This window comes from Callithrix jacchus, chromosome 3 (assembly GCF_049354715.1).
Source record: "Callithrix jacchus isolate 240 chromosome 3, calJac240_pri, whole genome shotgun sequence".
Lineage (NCBI taxonomy): Eukaryota > Metazoa > Chordata > Mammalia > Primates > Cebidae > Callithrix > Callithrix jacchus.
Window position 1 is genome coordinate 110,491,998 of NC_133504.1, and position 18,441 is coordinate 110,510,438.

Genomic DNA, 18,441 nt, shown 5'->3' on the forward strand with positions numbered 1-18,441 from the left:
ACTGGTTCAAGGAATATGTCGTCACAGATTCTAAAAATTTTCCCTTCAAACAATTATGTAGACTATAATGAAATGAGCCTGCAGGTAAAAAACCTATTCCGAACCTAAAGAGTAGAACTGTGATCTATGAAGGAAGACTGCAAAAGTTATCTCCAAAGAAACACGCAGAAATCAGAAATCATAAACCAGTATGGTTAAACAAAACCTCTCCTCCCTCATTTGGGATGCATTGAGATTTATACATGAAGTATTTTACTTAATAAAAATTTGTGAGTATAATTTATTTGATAAAGAATAAACGTATCTCACATGAGAATCAGCAGATATGTGTATCGCTAGTGTCTGCAGGCACAGCCAAGAGTAAGCACAGAATATTCCAGAAAGCATGATTTACTGTATCACCAGAGGTGGGTATCTTAACATAAACTAGCATGCTATTATTGGAGGAAAAAATTGCAGCAAGAGAACCATTTTTTTTCTGAAGTTTTTGATTTAATTTATGACGTCTACCTTTTTAAAAAGTTATAAGCCATAACTAAGTTATGCTAATATAGAATACTAATCATGAATGCCATTATGACTCTTTTTAAAAACAGTAAATCTATGTACCTGAAAAAAGAGCTTGCTTGATGACAGGTGAAGGATTTTTAGGCATAAAGACAAATTTTAAAGGAATTTAAATTCCCTTTAAATTTAAGAGACTAATGTCCTCTGCCTGTCCCACAAACTATATTTGCAGCCAAGCACACACTCTATGTGCAGAACCAGTCCCCGAATGTGGAGGAGGAGGAAATGGACTACAGCACACCTGGGTGAGCACCTCTGTCCCCACAAAAGAATCCAAATCTCTTAGACCCAGTCTCAGTCATAGCAATAAAGCCTAGGTCAAGAGAACAGAAAGCTCAATGGATGTGCTTCTTCCTTCTCACCTATAAGCGTTTTGGAATTAGGATCAAGTCATTTTCACCTTTATATTCTGTCTAGAAACTGGTAGATATAATAAGATCCCTCTGCTGAATAAGTAATAGTACCATGTAGGTGTGCTCACTATGTGATCAGAAAAGACGCTGCCTATCATTACTATCCTGTGTGGAGGCTTTGACCATCCCTTCATATTCTAAGGATGAGAAAAACGGCCACCTGACATGCCCAAGTTCATGAAGCTGCCGCATGCTGGAGCTAGGATGCAATCTAACCCATCTGATACAAGATCCCCTTGTTCTGGCCAATATTTGACACAATGGTTAGAAAACCTCACTGATGGAATTAAATCTAAGTTCCAGAACCAACCAAGAGAAAGACCTTGATTTAAAATAAAATGACTTTTCTATTGGAATAAACTCAATATGCTATGTTTCCCTTATGAAAATAAATTAACTTTAAATCTTACATACTTTAACTGGTCAAATAACTAATTTCATTTTCAAACTCCAAGGCAAGGCTGTTATTTCAGAACATATGGAACTGTATTACCTACTTTGATACTGTTCAAAAGAAGCCAAATTGCTCAGATAAAGCAACTCTTTAAACTACGTATAGGTTTCATCACATTTTATACTTGGTTAGGTAAACTTTTTGCTTACAGGTAACAAACAATTCTCAAAACCCTTTGTACAAATGCATTTTTCAGGCAGCTGTTCTAGCAAAGCTTAAAGAGCCACATACAGGTCCTGGCAGGCACACTGCGTGAGTCAGCCCAGCTGTTACAGTGTGAAGACATAAAGACAAGTTGCCATTTCTTTTCCATTTCTTAGGACTGGGCTTGCCCAAAGCTTTCACTGCCAATATTTGTAACATCTCAATTCAGACCCAAAAAGTATTTACATAACCTTATTTCTTGGCTTAATATTTCTTATGATCATTTTGAGAAAGAGCAAGTGAAGTCAAGCTCACAGTAGTTATTTAAAATTAATAAGTCACAACCATGGTGTCAGGTGTGCTAAAAATAATAAGAAAAGTAACACTTTTCAAGAACCATTAACAAGTATGTGAGAATGTCTAAACTTAGAGTCTCACAAATGTAAAACTGATCCAGGGATAGGAGTGGCAATGGCACATAAGGCAGGAGACAGAGGCTGAGCTCCAGAGCACATCTTCATTTTTTTAAAAAATATGAGACAAGGTCTCACTCTGTTGCCCATGCTGGAATGCAGTGGCACCATTATGGCTCACTGCAACCTCTGCACTATTTATGTTCAAGTGACCCTCCCGCTTAAGCACCCTGAGTAGCTGGGACTATAGGTTTGTGCCACCATGCTCGGCAATTTTTTTCAAGAAATGTTTTGTGGAAGCAAGGTCTTACTAGATGCACAGGCTGAATTCATTTATTTTCAAGGCTCAAGCAGTCCTCTCATCTCAGCTTCCCAAAGTGTTGGGATTATAGGTGTGAGCCACCATGCCTGGCCCCAGAATCCTAGCATTTTCAAAGCAATCAGGCTCTGATTCCTTTCTTGATATACGGCAGAAATAAGGACTGCCCATACATTCTAAGGGTCAATTGAAGGTTACAAATTACAAAGCAGGCTAAACAAAGAATAGATGAAAAGTGAAAAGGCAGATCTCCAGCAGTTGTGACAAAACATTTAATAGGAACTCTCCAAATGGTGACAATAGTTAGAAGGCAGAATTCAAGTTCATGGAGAAACTTTCCACAGGAATTATGGGATAACAAGATAAAGGAGAAACTGACTCTACATGATTAACTCTAGTGAAAAAGGTTAATGGCCGATATGATAAAAATGGTTGCTGGAGTTATAAAAGATTACTTAAACTCCGTGGATGAAGTGAAAATTATCTGACATCAGATAAGAAAATGAGAAAAATTACAAGAGTATAAATGAGGGAAAACTGGAAGTTAAATCAGTAAGTATGACAAATAAGATACAAGAATGATATACTTTCAACTAGAAACAAAATCTAAAATCCTATCTATTAAACATTGTGTATAGTATTTAATCAACTTTATCATGTAATGTCTCCTTCTGCATTTATCCTGAGCCCTTACTATGTGCCAGGCACTGCTCTAGACCCTGTGGCTACAACTCTGAGCCGAAAAATATCCCTGCTAGTCTAGAGGAGGGAGACAACTAAAATACACCATTTCTCAGTGGGTAACAAGCCTATGGAAGGAAAAGGATAAAAGAGAAAGGATGGCTGGAGGTCACTCTTTTATATAGAGTAGTTAGGGAAAACCACTGATAGAGGCCACCCCATCCCAGAACGGAGCTGAAAGAAGGGAGAGCGCACAATACAAGTCTTGTGAGGAGAGTCATCAGGGCACCAAAAAGAACAGGGAAGCCACGGCCACGAGAATGGAAAGTGGACCTGTGCATGGGGGAGGGGTGGTAGTAGGGTTCCGTTATAGAGGGTCTTGCAGGTCTTTGCTGGCGGCAAAGGAAGCAGAAATGTGAATATGCTTGTGAAAGTGGACCAGACCACACCTTGTTGGTTTAACAGCCCAGCATCCCATAGAGAGGGCGAAATACACAAACTACCCTTAAGGCTAACAGATTCCTAGTGAATTAAAATATATTTTCTTCAATCTTTCCATCTATGCTTAAAGTAGCCTAGAGTCACTTATTGGAATAAGTTAGCATTTATGATGTTAAACAACACTTAAAGAGACCCTTAAGGGCTCCCCCAAAACCAGGTTTTTGTATATGCAAATGAGCTCTTTCAAAGTGGCCATTAAAAAAAAATACTCCCTAAGGTTTTCAAAAGCTTTCAAAGCCTACAGCATAAACTGTCAAGCTCCTTTCAAGGTGGCAAATAGTCTCTGCCTTTCTCTTATCAAATGTCACCCTCTCTGGTGACCTTTCTGGGCCCCTCTTTTCCCTGAAGTATAACTATTACCAAAGAACTCCTCTCAACCCTGCCACTGTCACATCCCTTATTCTGTATTACACATGCCACCTACACTTTGTTAACAAAATGTGGAAAACAAGGATTTTGTCTTACTGACCACAGTTTCTCCAAGTACCTAAATAAAGCAGCACCAAGCACACAGCATGTAGGGTCCGGCAAGGTGGCTCACGCCTGTAATCCAAACAGTTTGGGAGGCCCCGGTGGGCAGACTGCCTGAGCCCAGGAGTTCAAGACAAGCTTGGGCAAAATGGTGAAACCCTGTCTCCCTTAAAAATACAGAAATTAGTTGGGCATGGTGGCACATGCCTATAATCCCACCTATTTGGGAGGCTGAGGCAGAAAAACTGCTTGAACCAGGACCCGGAAGGCAGAGGTTGCAGTGAGCTGAGGTCATGCTACTGCACTTCAGACTGGGCTACAGAGCGACACTCCATCTCAAAAAAAAAAAATTTTTTTTGCCAGGTATGGTGGTGCGCACCTATAGTCCCAGGTACGAGAGAGGGAAAGGTGGGACAACTGCTTGAACCCAGAAGGTGGAGGTTGCAGTGAGCAGAGGTCACTCCACTGCACTCCAGCCTGGGTGACAGAATGAGATGGTTTCAAAAAAGGAAAAGAAAAAGTGAGATGAACACTTAGTGAAAAAAATTTTTTTAATTAATAAATGTTCTACGATGCTGAAGGTTTAATGCAGATCTACAGATGTACAAATAACCAGCACAAATGTGTGTTCCTTGTTTTTCGGGAGGTGAAGAACTGTGAATAAGAGATGCAGATATTACTTCAATGTCAAGTTCTAAGCTTTACACATGGGGCAGATTTCTACTACTTCCATATTATTTATCAGCAAATTGTACTTTCAGTTAGACCTGCCATTGAAATATTCAGGTTCAAACTGTGTAAGTTAACATTTAAACACTACAGGAAAAATTTAATTTCCTTAGACTAACTATGATTTAAATATGCTACAAGTAAAGCATGTCTTTGGACTTGATTCTCGCACATTTCAGTGGATACTACTTACGTCCTGATGTGACAATTTTATATTACAATAAATAGATAGAATGAGTTTTCCTTAGTTCTTTACCAAGATATTTAAAATCCAACAATGTTTTGAGTAAAGGTTGAAAACTCAGGCTCTTTTGAGTAAAGGTTGAAAACTCAGGCTCTTTTGAAAAGGTACCAGACTCACTCCAGCCTTTATTAACTTGGCACCAGTCCTCCTCTTCCAACTCCAGGGACAATCCCCATCTCAGCCTTCACATCCAGAAATTTTCCTCATTTCAAAAGAAACTTTCCACATAAGTAATAAAAATTTCAAACTGCTATAATGACTAATTTCTATCTCTAGGCAAAAAAGAAAAATAATGGAAGGCATCTTTTTGTAAGGACTTGGCAATTTTGGAGTGGGGGAAGAAACAAATTAGCTAGAATAAACAAATAAATTGCTGTTTAGTTTCTAAAATATTAACACTTTGTCCACTTTCAAATGCACTGACACCAGTAATCTAAACCTGGCTGCACAGAAAGAGAATTGTCCACAGTTACATGAAGGACACAATTACCGTATAATAAAAGGAAATACTTTGTACTTTGTCCTCAGCACTTCACAGATCTAAGCCTTGGAAAGGAAGAGGATTCCAAAGCCAAGAACCCTTAAACAAATACACCCTCTCTTAAACTTACTGGCAAATTGCACTAATATCCTAGCTAATCAGTTACCTACAGAACTTTATAGAAGGAATTCATTATTTGAGAAACAACTATGGCTAAAACTACAGAGAGAAATATATGCTAAACCATTACATTAAATTTCACACCTATATCCTTCTACCACCTTGCTACCCTCTACCCACATCTGCATTAATACAGACCTGCTCACAAGCTTAGCCTTCATTACTGGGCCTCTCTTTTATCCTTTTATATGAACTATTCCACTTGTCTAAGGATTCCCAAGTCCTGATAACTCCGAAAAAAAAAAGCATTAAGACCTAGATTGATTTTTTAAACCAAAGTATAAATGACCCTGTAATTAATAATTTTTTCTGACATTCAAAATGCACTAGAATATCTCCGTAGCACTCTATGTGCCACTCAAATAGCTTAACTGCATGTCAAAGAACCCTAACGCTGACAATAGATTAAATTAACCTGCAAGTACTCAGAGATTTGCCATACAAAATCTGAAACAATGATTGCAATTTACAAATTAATTGGGACACCACTTTCATCTAATCTCCATTAAAAGTGAGTTCATAAAAGTCATTCCTTTTTCTCAAGGGTACATTTCATTTTGGCACTTATCAATATCACCATGGCCATCCCCCACATGATCACGAAATCCACACAACCCTCATTATCTACTCAGCCTCTGTATCGTTTCTCTTCTGTGTTACTCTTCCTTCTCCTCCCTTCCACTAGGTCCTACTTTCACCCCTTCTGTAAATCTATTAGGATCATCAAAAATATTCTTTCCTAGATAATTTTATATGTACTAAACGAATAGTTATTACAAAGCAAACACTACATTTCACAAGATAGTTGTTAGCAACCTTCAGGCACCTCTGATTTGAGTGGTTTAACACTGCTATCAAGAAAATCACCCATTTCGGGCTGGGCGCGGTGGCTCATGCCTGTAATCCCAGCACTTTGGGAGGCTAAGGTGGTTGGATCATGAGGTCAGTTCAAGACCAGCCTAACCAACACAGTGAAACCCCCCCTGTCTGTACTAAAAAAATACAAAAATTAGTTGAGTGTGGGGACATGTGCCTATAATTCCAGCTACTCAGGAGGCTGAGGCAAGAGAATTGCTTGAACCCAGGAAGTGGAGGTTGCAGTGAGCCAAGATCAGGCCACTGCACTCCAGCCTGGTGACAGAGCAAGACTCTGTCTCAAAAAAAAATAAAAATAAAAAATAAAACAAAAAAGAAAACCACCCATTTCACTGAACAGAGTCATCACAGGAATGGTCTGTCTCTGAAAGCTGATAGAAACTGGAGAGGATGTGAATTTTGCCGGCTCAGTCTGAGGCTGCCTCTCAGTGTAGATCAGACCCAGCTGCCTTTCTTCCTTTACCCACAGTCCAGAGACACAGTGACTTCCCCACTTTGGTGCAACTGCTCCACCCACTGTACTCCTGGGAGAGCTCCTCCCCTCTATGCTTACAGTCAATTGGGATGCCCAGGCTTTAAGGCCCCTTCCTGGCTGCCCCAAAGACAATGGTCAAGGTCTTTTATGGTCTGCAGGGCTCCACAACCAACCATCACAAAGAAATACCCAATGTAAAAACCTGGGGAGATTACAGCGCTTCTACAGAATTCTTACAGTTGTGGTCCTTGATCTGCAGATTCTACTCCCGACCAGCCCTCGACTGGTTTAACAAACCTCCTCCTTCCTTAAATGTAATACACGTCAGTGAGTTGAAAGTCTTAGAATCAGCAGCCAGTAAAATTTCCAGAAAGATAAAGGGAGTATGGTGGTGTGTGCTGGTAATCCAGCTACTCAGGATGCTGTGGCTGGAGGATCACTTGAGCTCAGCAGTTTAAGAGAAGCCTGGATAACATAGCAAGACCCTGTCTTTTAAAGTATGTTAAAGCATACTAAAAGTAAGAGTGTAAAAGAAACAAAAGAAAAGGTGAAAGAAAAAAGGGAAGGGGAGCCATCATAGTGGGCTGTGCCTGTAGTCCTAGCTACTCAGGAGGCTGAGGCAGGAGAACTATTTGAGCCCACAAGTTTGAGGCTGCAGTGTGCTATTTGGGCTTGTGAATAGCCACTGCATTCCAGCCTAGGCAACATAGCAATCGTGTCTCCAAAAATAAAAGGGAAAAAAAAAAGAAGCTATGTGTGGAAGCTCAGACTTGTCATCCCAGCACTTTGGGAAGCGAAGGCAGAAGGACTGCTTTAGCCCAGGAGTTGGAGACTAGCCTGGGCAACACAGGGAGGCCCAACCTCTACCAAAAAAAAAAAAAAAAAAAACTGGGAGTGTCCCTGTAGTCCACTGTACTCCAGCCTGGGAGACAGAGCAAGACCGTGTTTCAAAACAAAACAAAACAAATAACTGACAAAAGGTAACATTTACTTTCTCAGCAAGACAATAAAAACAACAACCAAACAAACCTCATCATCTACCAGTACCAGAAATAAAATACAGTCTTTTACCACAGGCACAAAACCCATCTTTCAAACCAAAAAAACACTTCATCTTCTTGTTCCTTTTCCCACTCATTTGGCTATGGCAAAATGAAAACAAAATACATCAAGGAATTGACACCGGGAAAACAATCACTTAACCCAGTTTCACACTTAGTCATGGCAAGAAGACAGAATAACCTCTTCAGCTCAATATTTGGTTCTTAAAAGCTGGAGCTTAAACTCCTAGGCCACCTGAAATCCTGAGATTAGCAACACAGAGATAGTGACAGATTAGATAACGAAGGAAAGCCTCCTCACTTAGTCCCTACGACCACTTCTTGTCATATGAAAATAAATAAATAACATTTAAACACCATCAAGAAATGACAAATTGGGTCAAAAATGACAATTTTAACATCTTTAATATGCAGTCTAAAATGTTCCAAAAACCCAAAATATATATGGACTTACTGGCCTTAATAAAGAATAGCTGGGCAATAAGATTAGCTCATTAGTAAATTAGGCCAAAAAAAGGGCAGAAAATCTTCAATTGTGTGAATCCCCCAAAACTTGTTTCCAACAGCTAAGCCTATTTAAGACTGACGTTTTAAAAGCCAAGGCCTTCTATTTTCACAGTTAACGTGTAAATAATGGCTCAAAAAACTTTTTTCACCTCAAGAAGACCCTTTAGAAAACTCTCCAATGCTACATAGGCCTTCAATAGGGGAACTTAATCCACATATTAGGTCGAGCATGGTGTAATCCCAACACTTTGGGAGGCTGAGGCAGGCAGATCACTTGAGGAATCTGAGACCAGCCTAGCCAACGTGATGAAACCCTGTCTCTACTAAAAACACAAAAATTAGTCGAGCATGGTAACAGGCACCTGTAGTCCCAGCTACTCCGAGTAGCTGGCTGACACGTGAGAATCTCTTGAACCCGGGAGGTGAAGGTTGCAGTGAGCCGAGATTGCGCTACTGCACTCTAGCCTGGGTTACAGAGTAAAAACTCTGTCTCAGAAAAAACAAACAAACAAAAATTAACGTGGGCCCTCTCTTCCCTTTACAATGCAGCAGTATCTTATTCATATCATTACATAAAAGCAGGAAAAAAATCTAAGCCGTACATTATATGAGACATTATAATTTCATACTACAAATTTTTAATAAAAAGCATTTTACTTACGACGATGTTCCTTGTTGAGAATTTGGGTGGGTTTTTGAAGATGTATCATATTGTTCTGTGGGGAAGGGAAACATTATCAGAGCAGCACAATGACACATATTTACAGGACCATTAGTTTTAAGTTCTTTTTTGTCCCTCCCCACTTTTTACCTAAACACACTGCACACTTGGTACAATCTCACCATTATAAGATGACATATATATTACTTCTAGAGAGAAGGCTTGCTCAGAATCAAGAAACTCTCAATAGGCCAAAAACACTTTGAAAAGCAATGCTTGCAGTATACCCTACCTATGATGCCAGGAATTTTCCTACGTGTCGGAAGACCTCCCTGTCCTTGACGGAGTGGATGCCCACATGGAAGCACTCTGCCAGGGCTATGCTCCCAGCGCCCTGGCCCCCAAGTGACTTGACACAGATATCAGTGATTTGTTATCACTCCCTTTTGACAGCCCAGCCCTAGGTGCTCTCCCTCCCACCTGCAATTCATTCATTCAGCAGCTATTTACAGACTGCCTCATAGAGACCAACATGTTTAAGGCATTTGGCCCTGTCCTCAAAGAGCTCGCAGTTGACTCAGGGACATGAAACGGGCCCATGAATTATCTGTAATCCTAGGCAGTGTGAGACGAAGTATAGAGGTCAATCACATAAATTAATTGCCCTGGGAATCCACAGTATGGTTGCTCTCTTGTTAATGCCAAAGGCGGCAAATTAAAGAAAGAACAAAATGAACTGTGTTACAAAGGACAGCCAAGATTCTGGCAGAGTGATGCTGGCAAGAAAGAGAGGAAGGTGGGAGCAAACATGAAGAAGAGGGTCTGAGTTTGGAAAGAGCAGGGCTGAGGTGCAGAATCCATGCTGGACAGCGCTGAAGCAGGTGGAAGCAGATTTCAGAGGGCTCCAAAGGCCAGGATGTGAAGTTATGACTGTATTTGCTGGGCGATAAGACACATCAGTGATCTAAACAGGAACATGACACGGTGATTCCTCAGAAGGATTACTCTGGTAGTGTGCTACCTGACATAACTTAGAAGGGAGCAGGAAATGTTACATATGGAGGCAGCTGCATTTGTCTAGACATGAGGTAATAGGGACCTGAAACAGAATTGAAAGTGAAAAAGAAACATGAGTACCTTTTAGGCAGGGCTGAATGACATTTCCCACAAATGTCATGCGGAGACCCTTGCATATTTGCAATTAGTCACTTTACCCTCATGGTGGCAGCAGCTCTCATATGATGTTTTCACATGGCCTCCCCTCAGTCTAGAAAGCTAGGACCAAGACTCCAAATGAGAGGGGCAAAGGCCCCTCTTCTGACCCTTCACAGGGACTCCACACGATCATTTTAACTGGGTTCTAAATTCCACAGGGTCTGGTTATGCTTTGAAATTATGGACATATAACATTAGGGCATCCAAGTAAAATCCCCATTATTTCCCCTCCCCACAGACTCTAAAACCTATGTACCAGTACCGTAAGATCAGTGTTGAAGAAATCAGAGTTGACTTGCTGGGCATACTTTAAGAAATGTGCGTCTTCTCTTCACTGAAAGCTATATCCATCCATACCCCATCATCCTCTTCATCCAATATACAACAAACTAGATTCCTCTTTTTCAGGCCACAAAGACCACATTCTCACAAAGATAAGGCTCCCAAAATAGCAGAAGAAAGTGACAGCAGCATGAAAGATCTGCGGGTAAGCAGCTGGTAAGCCAGGACCTCCAGGAGACCCACCAGTGGTTGGACAATTTCTCACTGGAGTAATAAGGAACTGACCCACACTACTGCACAGGGCAAGGGGATTAAACCATCCCAGGGCAGGAGGATGATCCATCCCTGGCCAAGAAAACACTTGCTTGTTCATCTTCAACTATACTTTGCTAAAAGGGGAAATCAAATGGTTTAATGGACTAAAGGTTCTTCTAAACCATGAGTTAGCAATAAAGCAAACCATAAGTAACCCCGTGGAAGACATGCGACCCGCATGACCAGCAGCCCAAGAAGATCGAAGGTGGGGGTAGGGTGGCGCCAAGAGGTACACAGCAACCCCATCCACGGCTGAGCTAGTGTTCTGTCTTCAGACCTGTGCACACTCCACTGGTCTGGGCTAGCTGCCAAGACGTTGAGAAAAAAAGACCTCCCAATCTCCCCAAGCAGCCATCCATTTCCGTGAATTTTACCTGGCTACTCATACGATACTGTAGAAGCAATATAGTCATGTTTCTCTGCATTTTGGGGAACATTTAGTTACGACTTCTTTGCAAGATCTTACTCATTATCTCTAGAGCAGAGAACAGCAAATTTTACCTACAGAGGCCAGATAATAAATATTTTAGGTTTTCTGTGCTATACTTTGTAGAATAAAAAATGACTGGGTTGCTATGTCCCAATAAAATTTTATTTAGAAAAACTAGTGGCAGGGCAGATTTAACCTTCAGGCTATAGTTTCCTCACCTCTGTTGTAGAGAAAGGATATTCTATTTCTTGCTTTTCTAATATTTTTGCCCCTCTCCTCACATCCTTGCGATTCAAACAACATTAAAAAAAATTGAGGGAAAATAATGAGGTGGGCAGATTTGAAGGAAAACTCATCTAAGCTCTCCTCTCCTGACATGCATATATACCTCCATACCCTACTTTTGGTTTCCCCATCATTTGAAAACAAATATTTCATAACTTTGGCAATTACCACATCCTGCTGCATGTTATCACCACCTGTGCAAATGTCTTAGTACTGTTACCTTTATTTTTATTTATTTATTTTTGAGATGGAGTCTTGCTCTGTTGCCCAGGCTGGAGTGGAGTGGTACAATCTCAGCTCACTGCAACCTCCGCCTCCCAGGTTTAAGCCATTCTCCTGCCTCAGCATCCCACGTAGCTGGGATTACAGGCACACACCACCACATCCAGCTAATTTTTGTATTTTCAGTAGAGACAGTGTTTTACCATGTTGGTCAGACTGGTCTTGAACTCCTGATCTCAAGTGATCCACTCACCTCAGCCTCCCAAAGTGCTGAGATTACAGGCATGAGTCACCATGCCTGGCACCCCTTACCATATTTTCATGAACTAAATGATTACAAATACTCTAGTGAATTTTATTTACTTTCCTATTTAATTATTTGAGACAGGGTCTTACTGTACTGCCCAAGGTGATATCCAACTCCTGAGTTCAAGCAATCCTCCTGCCTCAGCCTACCAAGCAGCTGGGAGTACAGGTGCACACCACCACAACCGGCTTATCTTAGTCTGTAAGGCTTGACATGCCTTGCAAATAGCACACAAAGGATTTATTGATCTGAGGGATTACTACTGAAGAGAAAAGCTGGATCCAGTTAGTGTTCTATTTCCCTCCAAGTTCTTAAGTATTTACAGTCCATGAGAAGGGACTGAAAAAGAATTACATGGCAAATAAATATAGTGGGGCTAGACAAACTGTATGTTATATTCCTTATAAAAATTTCTAAGTTTTGTTTTTTAAAATATAAGAATCACACACTCCAATCTATTGTTGTATACAATTCCTAGCTCTGAGGGTCACATTTGATATAGCTACTATGTTTCAGTAATACCACATTATATTTGTTTAGTATATCACTGAAACATCTTTATTAACTCTTTGCAACAATTTTTTTTTAGACAGGGTCTGCTTTCTCAGGCTGGAGCGCAGTGACGCAATCTTGGCTCACTGCAACCTCTACCTCCTAGGCTCAAGTGATCCTCCCACCTCAGCCTCCCAAGTAGCTGGGACCATAGGCATAAGCCTCCATGCCCAGCTAATTTTTCTATTTTTTGTAGAGACAGGGTTTCACCATGTGGCCCAGGCTGGTCTTGAATTCCTGGGCTCAAGTAATCCACCTGCCTTGGCCTCCCAAAGTGCTGGGATTATAGGCATGAGCCACTGTGCGCCTGTCCAACAATTTTAAATTCCACATAAAGAATAGTTTTACAGTGTTATATTTGTGCTCCTATCCTATTCTTTCAACATAAGAAGGTCTCATCTCTGCTGGGAGATTTTTTTACTAATGTTTTTTATGTTAAAAAACAGTAAAAGCTATGCTTTGTTCTGTGGTCCAATAAACAGTTTCAAATTTACTTACTTTGGTTTTGGGTTGCAGAACTAATGTGCTGAGAGTCCTAGAAAGAAAAAATATATATATCTAGTTATTACAAGATTTAGGCTTATAAAGTTAAAGGCAAAACCATATAGGTTTTAATATTAAAAGGATACAGTATTATGAAACTTTCAAATATACAGAAAAATGGAAACCCATTTTTCTATATATAGAAATACCCCTACTACCCATCACATAGATTCTGTAATTATTTCATTATATGACTTGCAGCTATCCCTCCAACCTTTTTCCATGAATAAGTTGAAAACACTGATTAACCTAATTTTAGCTTTCATTGCTTCTCTTCTTTCCTAGAATTTATTTTTCCTTTGTTGCACAAAGATATTTTTACAGAGTTTAGTACTTTAAAACAAGCAATAATAAGTATCCCCCGAATTTTTTTTTTTTTTTTTTTTTTTTTTAAACGGAGTGCACTCTGTTGCTAGGCTGGAGTGCAGTGGCACAATCTCAGCTCACTGCAATCTTTGCCTCTCGGATTCAAGTGATTCTCCTGCCTGAGGCTCCCAAGAAGCTGGGACTACAGGTGCGCACCACCATGCCCTGCTAATTTTTGTAGTTTTTGGAGACAAGGTTTTGCCGCATTGCCCAGGCTGGTCTTGAACTCCTGGATTCAAGTGATCTACCTACTTCGGCCTCCCAAAGTGCTGGGAATACAGGCATGAGCCACTGAGCCCAGCCTAGAACTATTTTTCACAACAGTATCATAGAAAAGAATAACTCTCTCACACTCTCTACATGTATGTATTATATACATAAAACAATGCACATGCATATTGGATTAACAAAAAACACAGATCTGAAGGTACTATTTCTGCATTTTGAAGGTTATCCAAAAGGATAAACCAAAAAAGGAAAATGGCAGTGTTTCAACACATCATTCATAAATACTGTAACAGAAACACACAAGTCAGCAGTTTATTTGCTTATTATTAAACAAGCACTCGTGTAACTGATAACATTAAACTCAAGAACATGTAGGGAGTGTGAGACATGTAAGATGTATGTGCATATGTGTATATCTAATTCTGAACGAGAAATCACACGCTCACTTTCTCTGCCCCTCTGTTTCCCCATCTCTTAAAGTAAGTATTCTTAAATGAGAGAATATATTGGAAAGTTCTGAATGCTTTTTTTTAAGTTATAAGGCTTTATGAAAATCCAAGATGTTCTTACTAACATAAGTTGGAGAATAAAGTGTTTGAAAGCATTGTGAAACACTGTAGAAACTAAATTAATCATAATTTTAACCTCTTTTCCAAAGATTTGAACAAGTAATACTTTATCAATCTGCCTCACGGCAATGCCTTAAGCTTTCCACTAAGATGGATGCAGTGCCTGCCATACTTTTAAGGAATTACCTTCGTGGGGAAAGGAAACTTGGATGGCTCAGCTGTACTAGGCGTATGTATTGCTGTCAAAGGAGGAGGCCATGAATGGGTCATTTCCTGGAAAGAGATTTGGAAAGAGAAGAAAAAGCAAATTATAATTAGAAGACTCACTGCTACTTAACATTTTGAATTTGATGTAGAATGGATTGATGGTAAATGGAAAGTACAATCTTAGAAGTTACTTCATGTACTTTTTAAAAAACTTCTATTTCAGTGGGCTATGTTGAAAAGTTGAAGCTCTCCAACACACAAAACTAAAAAAAGTCTGTTTGCAGAAGACAATCAAGGTGTAGAAGGGGAATGAATTTAACGCCCTGAAGATTATCGAGCACATAAACTGTATGTAACAGGATCTGCCAGAGCTTGTGGAGCTGTGAAGACTGTAGGTAACAGGCTGGGCTGGAACAGTGGTCTCTCCCTCTATGCATTCTTTCTCCCTCAGCTTCTTTATTGCATTTCCTGGAATTATTACAGTTCAAAGGAAGAAGAACTTTCCTGTTTGACTTAAGCAAACAAGTAATTCAGGTCACTTGTTCCACTTGGGAGAGTTTTAATGGATTTGACCCTTCCCTGATACACACTATTAGCATGTAAGAACGTTTTTGAAGGAGAGGAACTTAACATTACCTTTCTTTTCCATTAAGAGAAGCTTAATTTTTACTATTTTCTTGGTTGAAGGAAAGATTTCTAAAACTTACATTTGATATATATATCTTGAATTATTCTAAACACGTTCACAAATTTTACTTTGCTAAAAGTACTTGTAGAAAACAGGGATGTCAGAAATAAGATGTGTCAAATTGCAAATACACACACACACACACGTTTTTTTTAAAGACCAAAATGGCATTGGAGATCATTAAATACAACCCCAATATCTTACAGACTGAAAGAAACTGAGTTCCAGAATGACTGGGTCAAGGTACAGAAAGCTGAAGGTGGGTCCCACAAGTGTCAGATCTGCCCAGCAAACTGGTTTAATACTCGGATGTGCAGCCGGGTGTGGTGGCTCACACCTGCAATCTCCAGCTTTGGGAGGCCAAGGTGGGTGAATCACCTGAGGTCAGGAGTTCCAAGACCAGCCTGGCCAACAGGGCAAAACCCCATCCCTACTAAAAAAAAAAAAAAAAGAAAGAAAGAAAAGAAAAGAAAGAAAATTCAAAAATGAGTCTCACGCAGTGGCTCATGCCTATAATCCCAGCTACTTGGTGGCTAGGCAGGGGAATGGCTTGAACCTGGGAGGCAGAGGTTGCAGTGAGCTGGGATCATACCACTGTACTCCAGCCTGGGTGACAGAGCAGGACTCCGTCTCAACAACAACAAAATAATGATAAATACACAATTCTACCAGCAATCTGCGACCCAACAGCATGCTATATTACCTCGCCTGTACAACACATGATGCATTCTAACACCTCATTCTTTTCAAAATCCTGGCTCACCTGTCTATCTCCATTTGACCCTTGCAACAGCTGGAGATGGCGTTCTAGCAAGTTCTTCCACTTCCAACCTCTGTGCACGCCTCCCCTTGTCTTTCCCCTTACAGCTCCATGGGTTACCACAGCCCCAGGAGAGACAGTAGCAACCTCGCACAGTGACAAGTAATGTAACTGATGCTGGTTTTCTTGAGTAATTTTTTGTTAAAAGTGAAATCATGCCCTTGTTTACTGACCGGCCATCTGCTTTGTCCAGGACACAACAGGAGATCTGTCCTAAAATATATCGGAAAGAATAATGGCTCTGAAGCAGAGACCTAGATTGCAATCCTAACTCCAACCCTTACCAGCCTTGTCAGCCTAGGTAAGTCATCTGAAGCCTCAATGCTAAGAGGTAAACTAGGACCACTTATTTTCACAATATCATAAGGGCACTTTATGTACAGTGCTTGAATGAATAGTGCACAGAAGGCACTTAACAAATTAAAAGCATTACAACAACTTTTTTCCTTTGTTGATGAAGCATTACAACTTTTAATTAAAAGTCCAATTTTAAAAGAATTTCAATACTGCCCCAAAGAGAGCTTCCAGCTGTTTTATTTGATAATACTTTAAGGCACAGAACCATTATGATGTTACAATACAAAAACATGTAATAATTAATTGAGAAAGTGTATGGAAACATCACCCTTACGTTTCTCAATAATTTATTTGGAATCTCAATGGTATCTATGACTTTTAGTCACTAACATCCATTGTACTCTCAATGCCTAAGGCTGTCCCAACTATTAAATTAGGCAGTTGGAAAGTATATAAATTCTTTCAAACCCTAAGTGGTTCCCTGGTAGTCTGAGCATTTATATACTTCCCTACATGCCTAGCTTACTAGAGGGACTTAAGAGAATCGGGGCCATTACTAAGGAGAAGCGGCTTCTCAGAAAGACTCTCAAGGCCATGATTTCACTTCCTACCTTAACGATGACTTGTCACGTGAACAGAGACAAATCACTGGGACCTACTTCAGTCCTGGCCCTCCAGGTTCAACAGCTACTGTCTTCTTCTTGCTCATTTTGCTCTGGAGACACTGTCTAGTTCTAATTGTTCCTCTAATACACCAAGTTGATACCACCTTGAGGCTTTTTCACCAGTTCCTCCCTCTGCCTAGCCCTCTGTTTACTGGCCTGTTGCACTATTCATAGCACCCAACAAAACTCGGCACTACATTGTATATTTCTCTTCCCCACTATGATCTCCATGAGAGCAAGCACTGTTTTATTCCCTACAACACCCAGTGCTGTGGAGGCTTAACAAGTATTTGTTGAATAAACGAATGAACATACAAATAGTGCTACCACTCATTGTACTGGCATCATGGAAATGCTGCACTGAGGTAATGCCTGCATTAATCCCCCAAGATGCTGTGCAGGCCAGGCCTCACTGTATAAGTAGAAAATCTGAGATGTCTCCACACACCCACCAAGGGCACGTTGCCCTTTCTGGAGCCTAATGCATGACCACTCCTTGACAACTAAGAGTGTCGGTCTGCTATCTTCTTACTCCATTAGCCTGCCACCGCTAGGCTACCGCTTCCCCCCCTTCATTACAACACTTCCCCCTTAAAAACTACCCCCAGAGAACCAAACATTATCTTCTATGATTGATTTTTTCTGTTAGGAAACTATTTACTGTCTCTATCACCCATCAGAAAGATTTGTGTTTAGATTCCTGGCAATCTTAATAAATTGCTGGTACAAGATGAGAACAGGAACCGGGAGACAACAGAAAGTAGTATCTGGATCAGCGCAGAGTGAGAGCTGGAATGGACCCTAGAGATCATCCACCAGCCCAGGGCCTTCATTTTACCAATGAGGAAACCAAAGCCCAGTGGGGACATATGACTTAACTGAGGTCACAGACAGAAGAGAAGGGACAGTCTCCAATATAAAAGGCCTATGACCTGTTCAGCCCTGGACATCCTTCCATTTGCTTTCCCAAGCTATGATTTCCAAATCATAAATGTGCATGATTTATGCATTGACCACTCACTCTCAAGCATTTCCAGGTAAGCAAGAATTCACTAACATGATGTTGGGTGAGAAGGGAAGGAGGATGGATGAGTTCATTAAATTAAAAATGCTGTCTGATGCTGTAATACCATCATTCCTGAATAAAGGATATGACATGTCTTATACAACACACACCAAAACCTAAGAGAAGCATCTGACACATGCAGAAGACAACAAATCTGCACTGTTGCATTTACTTCTGAAATAATGATAGAACAAATCATGCACAATT

The 18,441-nt window shown here is 40.3% G+C and overlaps 1 protein-coding gene across 18 annotated transcripts in view; it reads right to left on the minus strand.

The window, feature by feature from the left end:
* The window catches only part of AFF1 (ALF transcription elongation factor 1), a 202,480-nt gene that overhangs the window by 37,755 nt on the left and 146,284 nt on the right, over positions 1 to 18,441 (minus strand). For all 18 annotated transcript variants that reach the window (XM_017970438.4, XM_078366884.1, XM_078366878.1 and 15 more), the window contains 3 exons: positions 14,678 to 14,764; positions 13,284 to 13,320; positions 9,178 to 9,232 (listed from right to left, as the gene is read on the minus strand). In XM_017970438.4, coding sequence (XP_017825927.3) covers positions 9,178 to 9,232; positions 13,284 to 13,320; positions 14,678 to 14,764 — 179 coding nt within the window. The remainder of the gene's footprint in view (positions 1 to 9,177; positions 9,233 to 13,283; positions 13,321 to 14,677; positions 14,765 to 18,441) is intronic.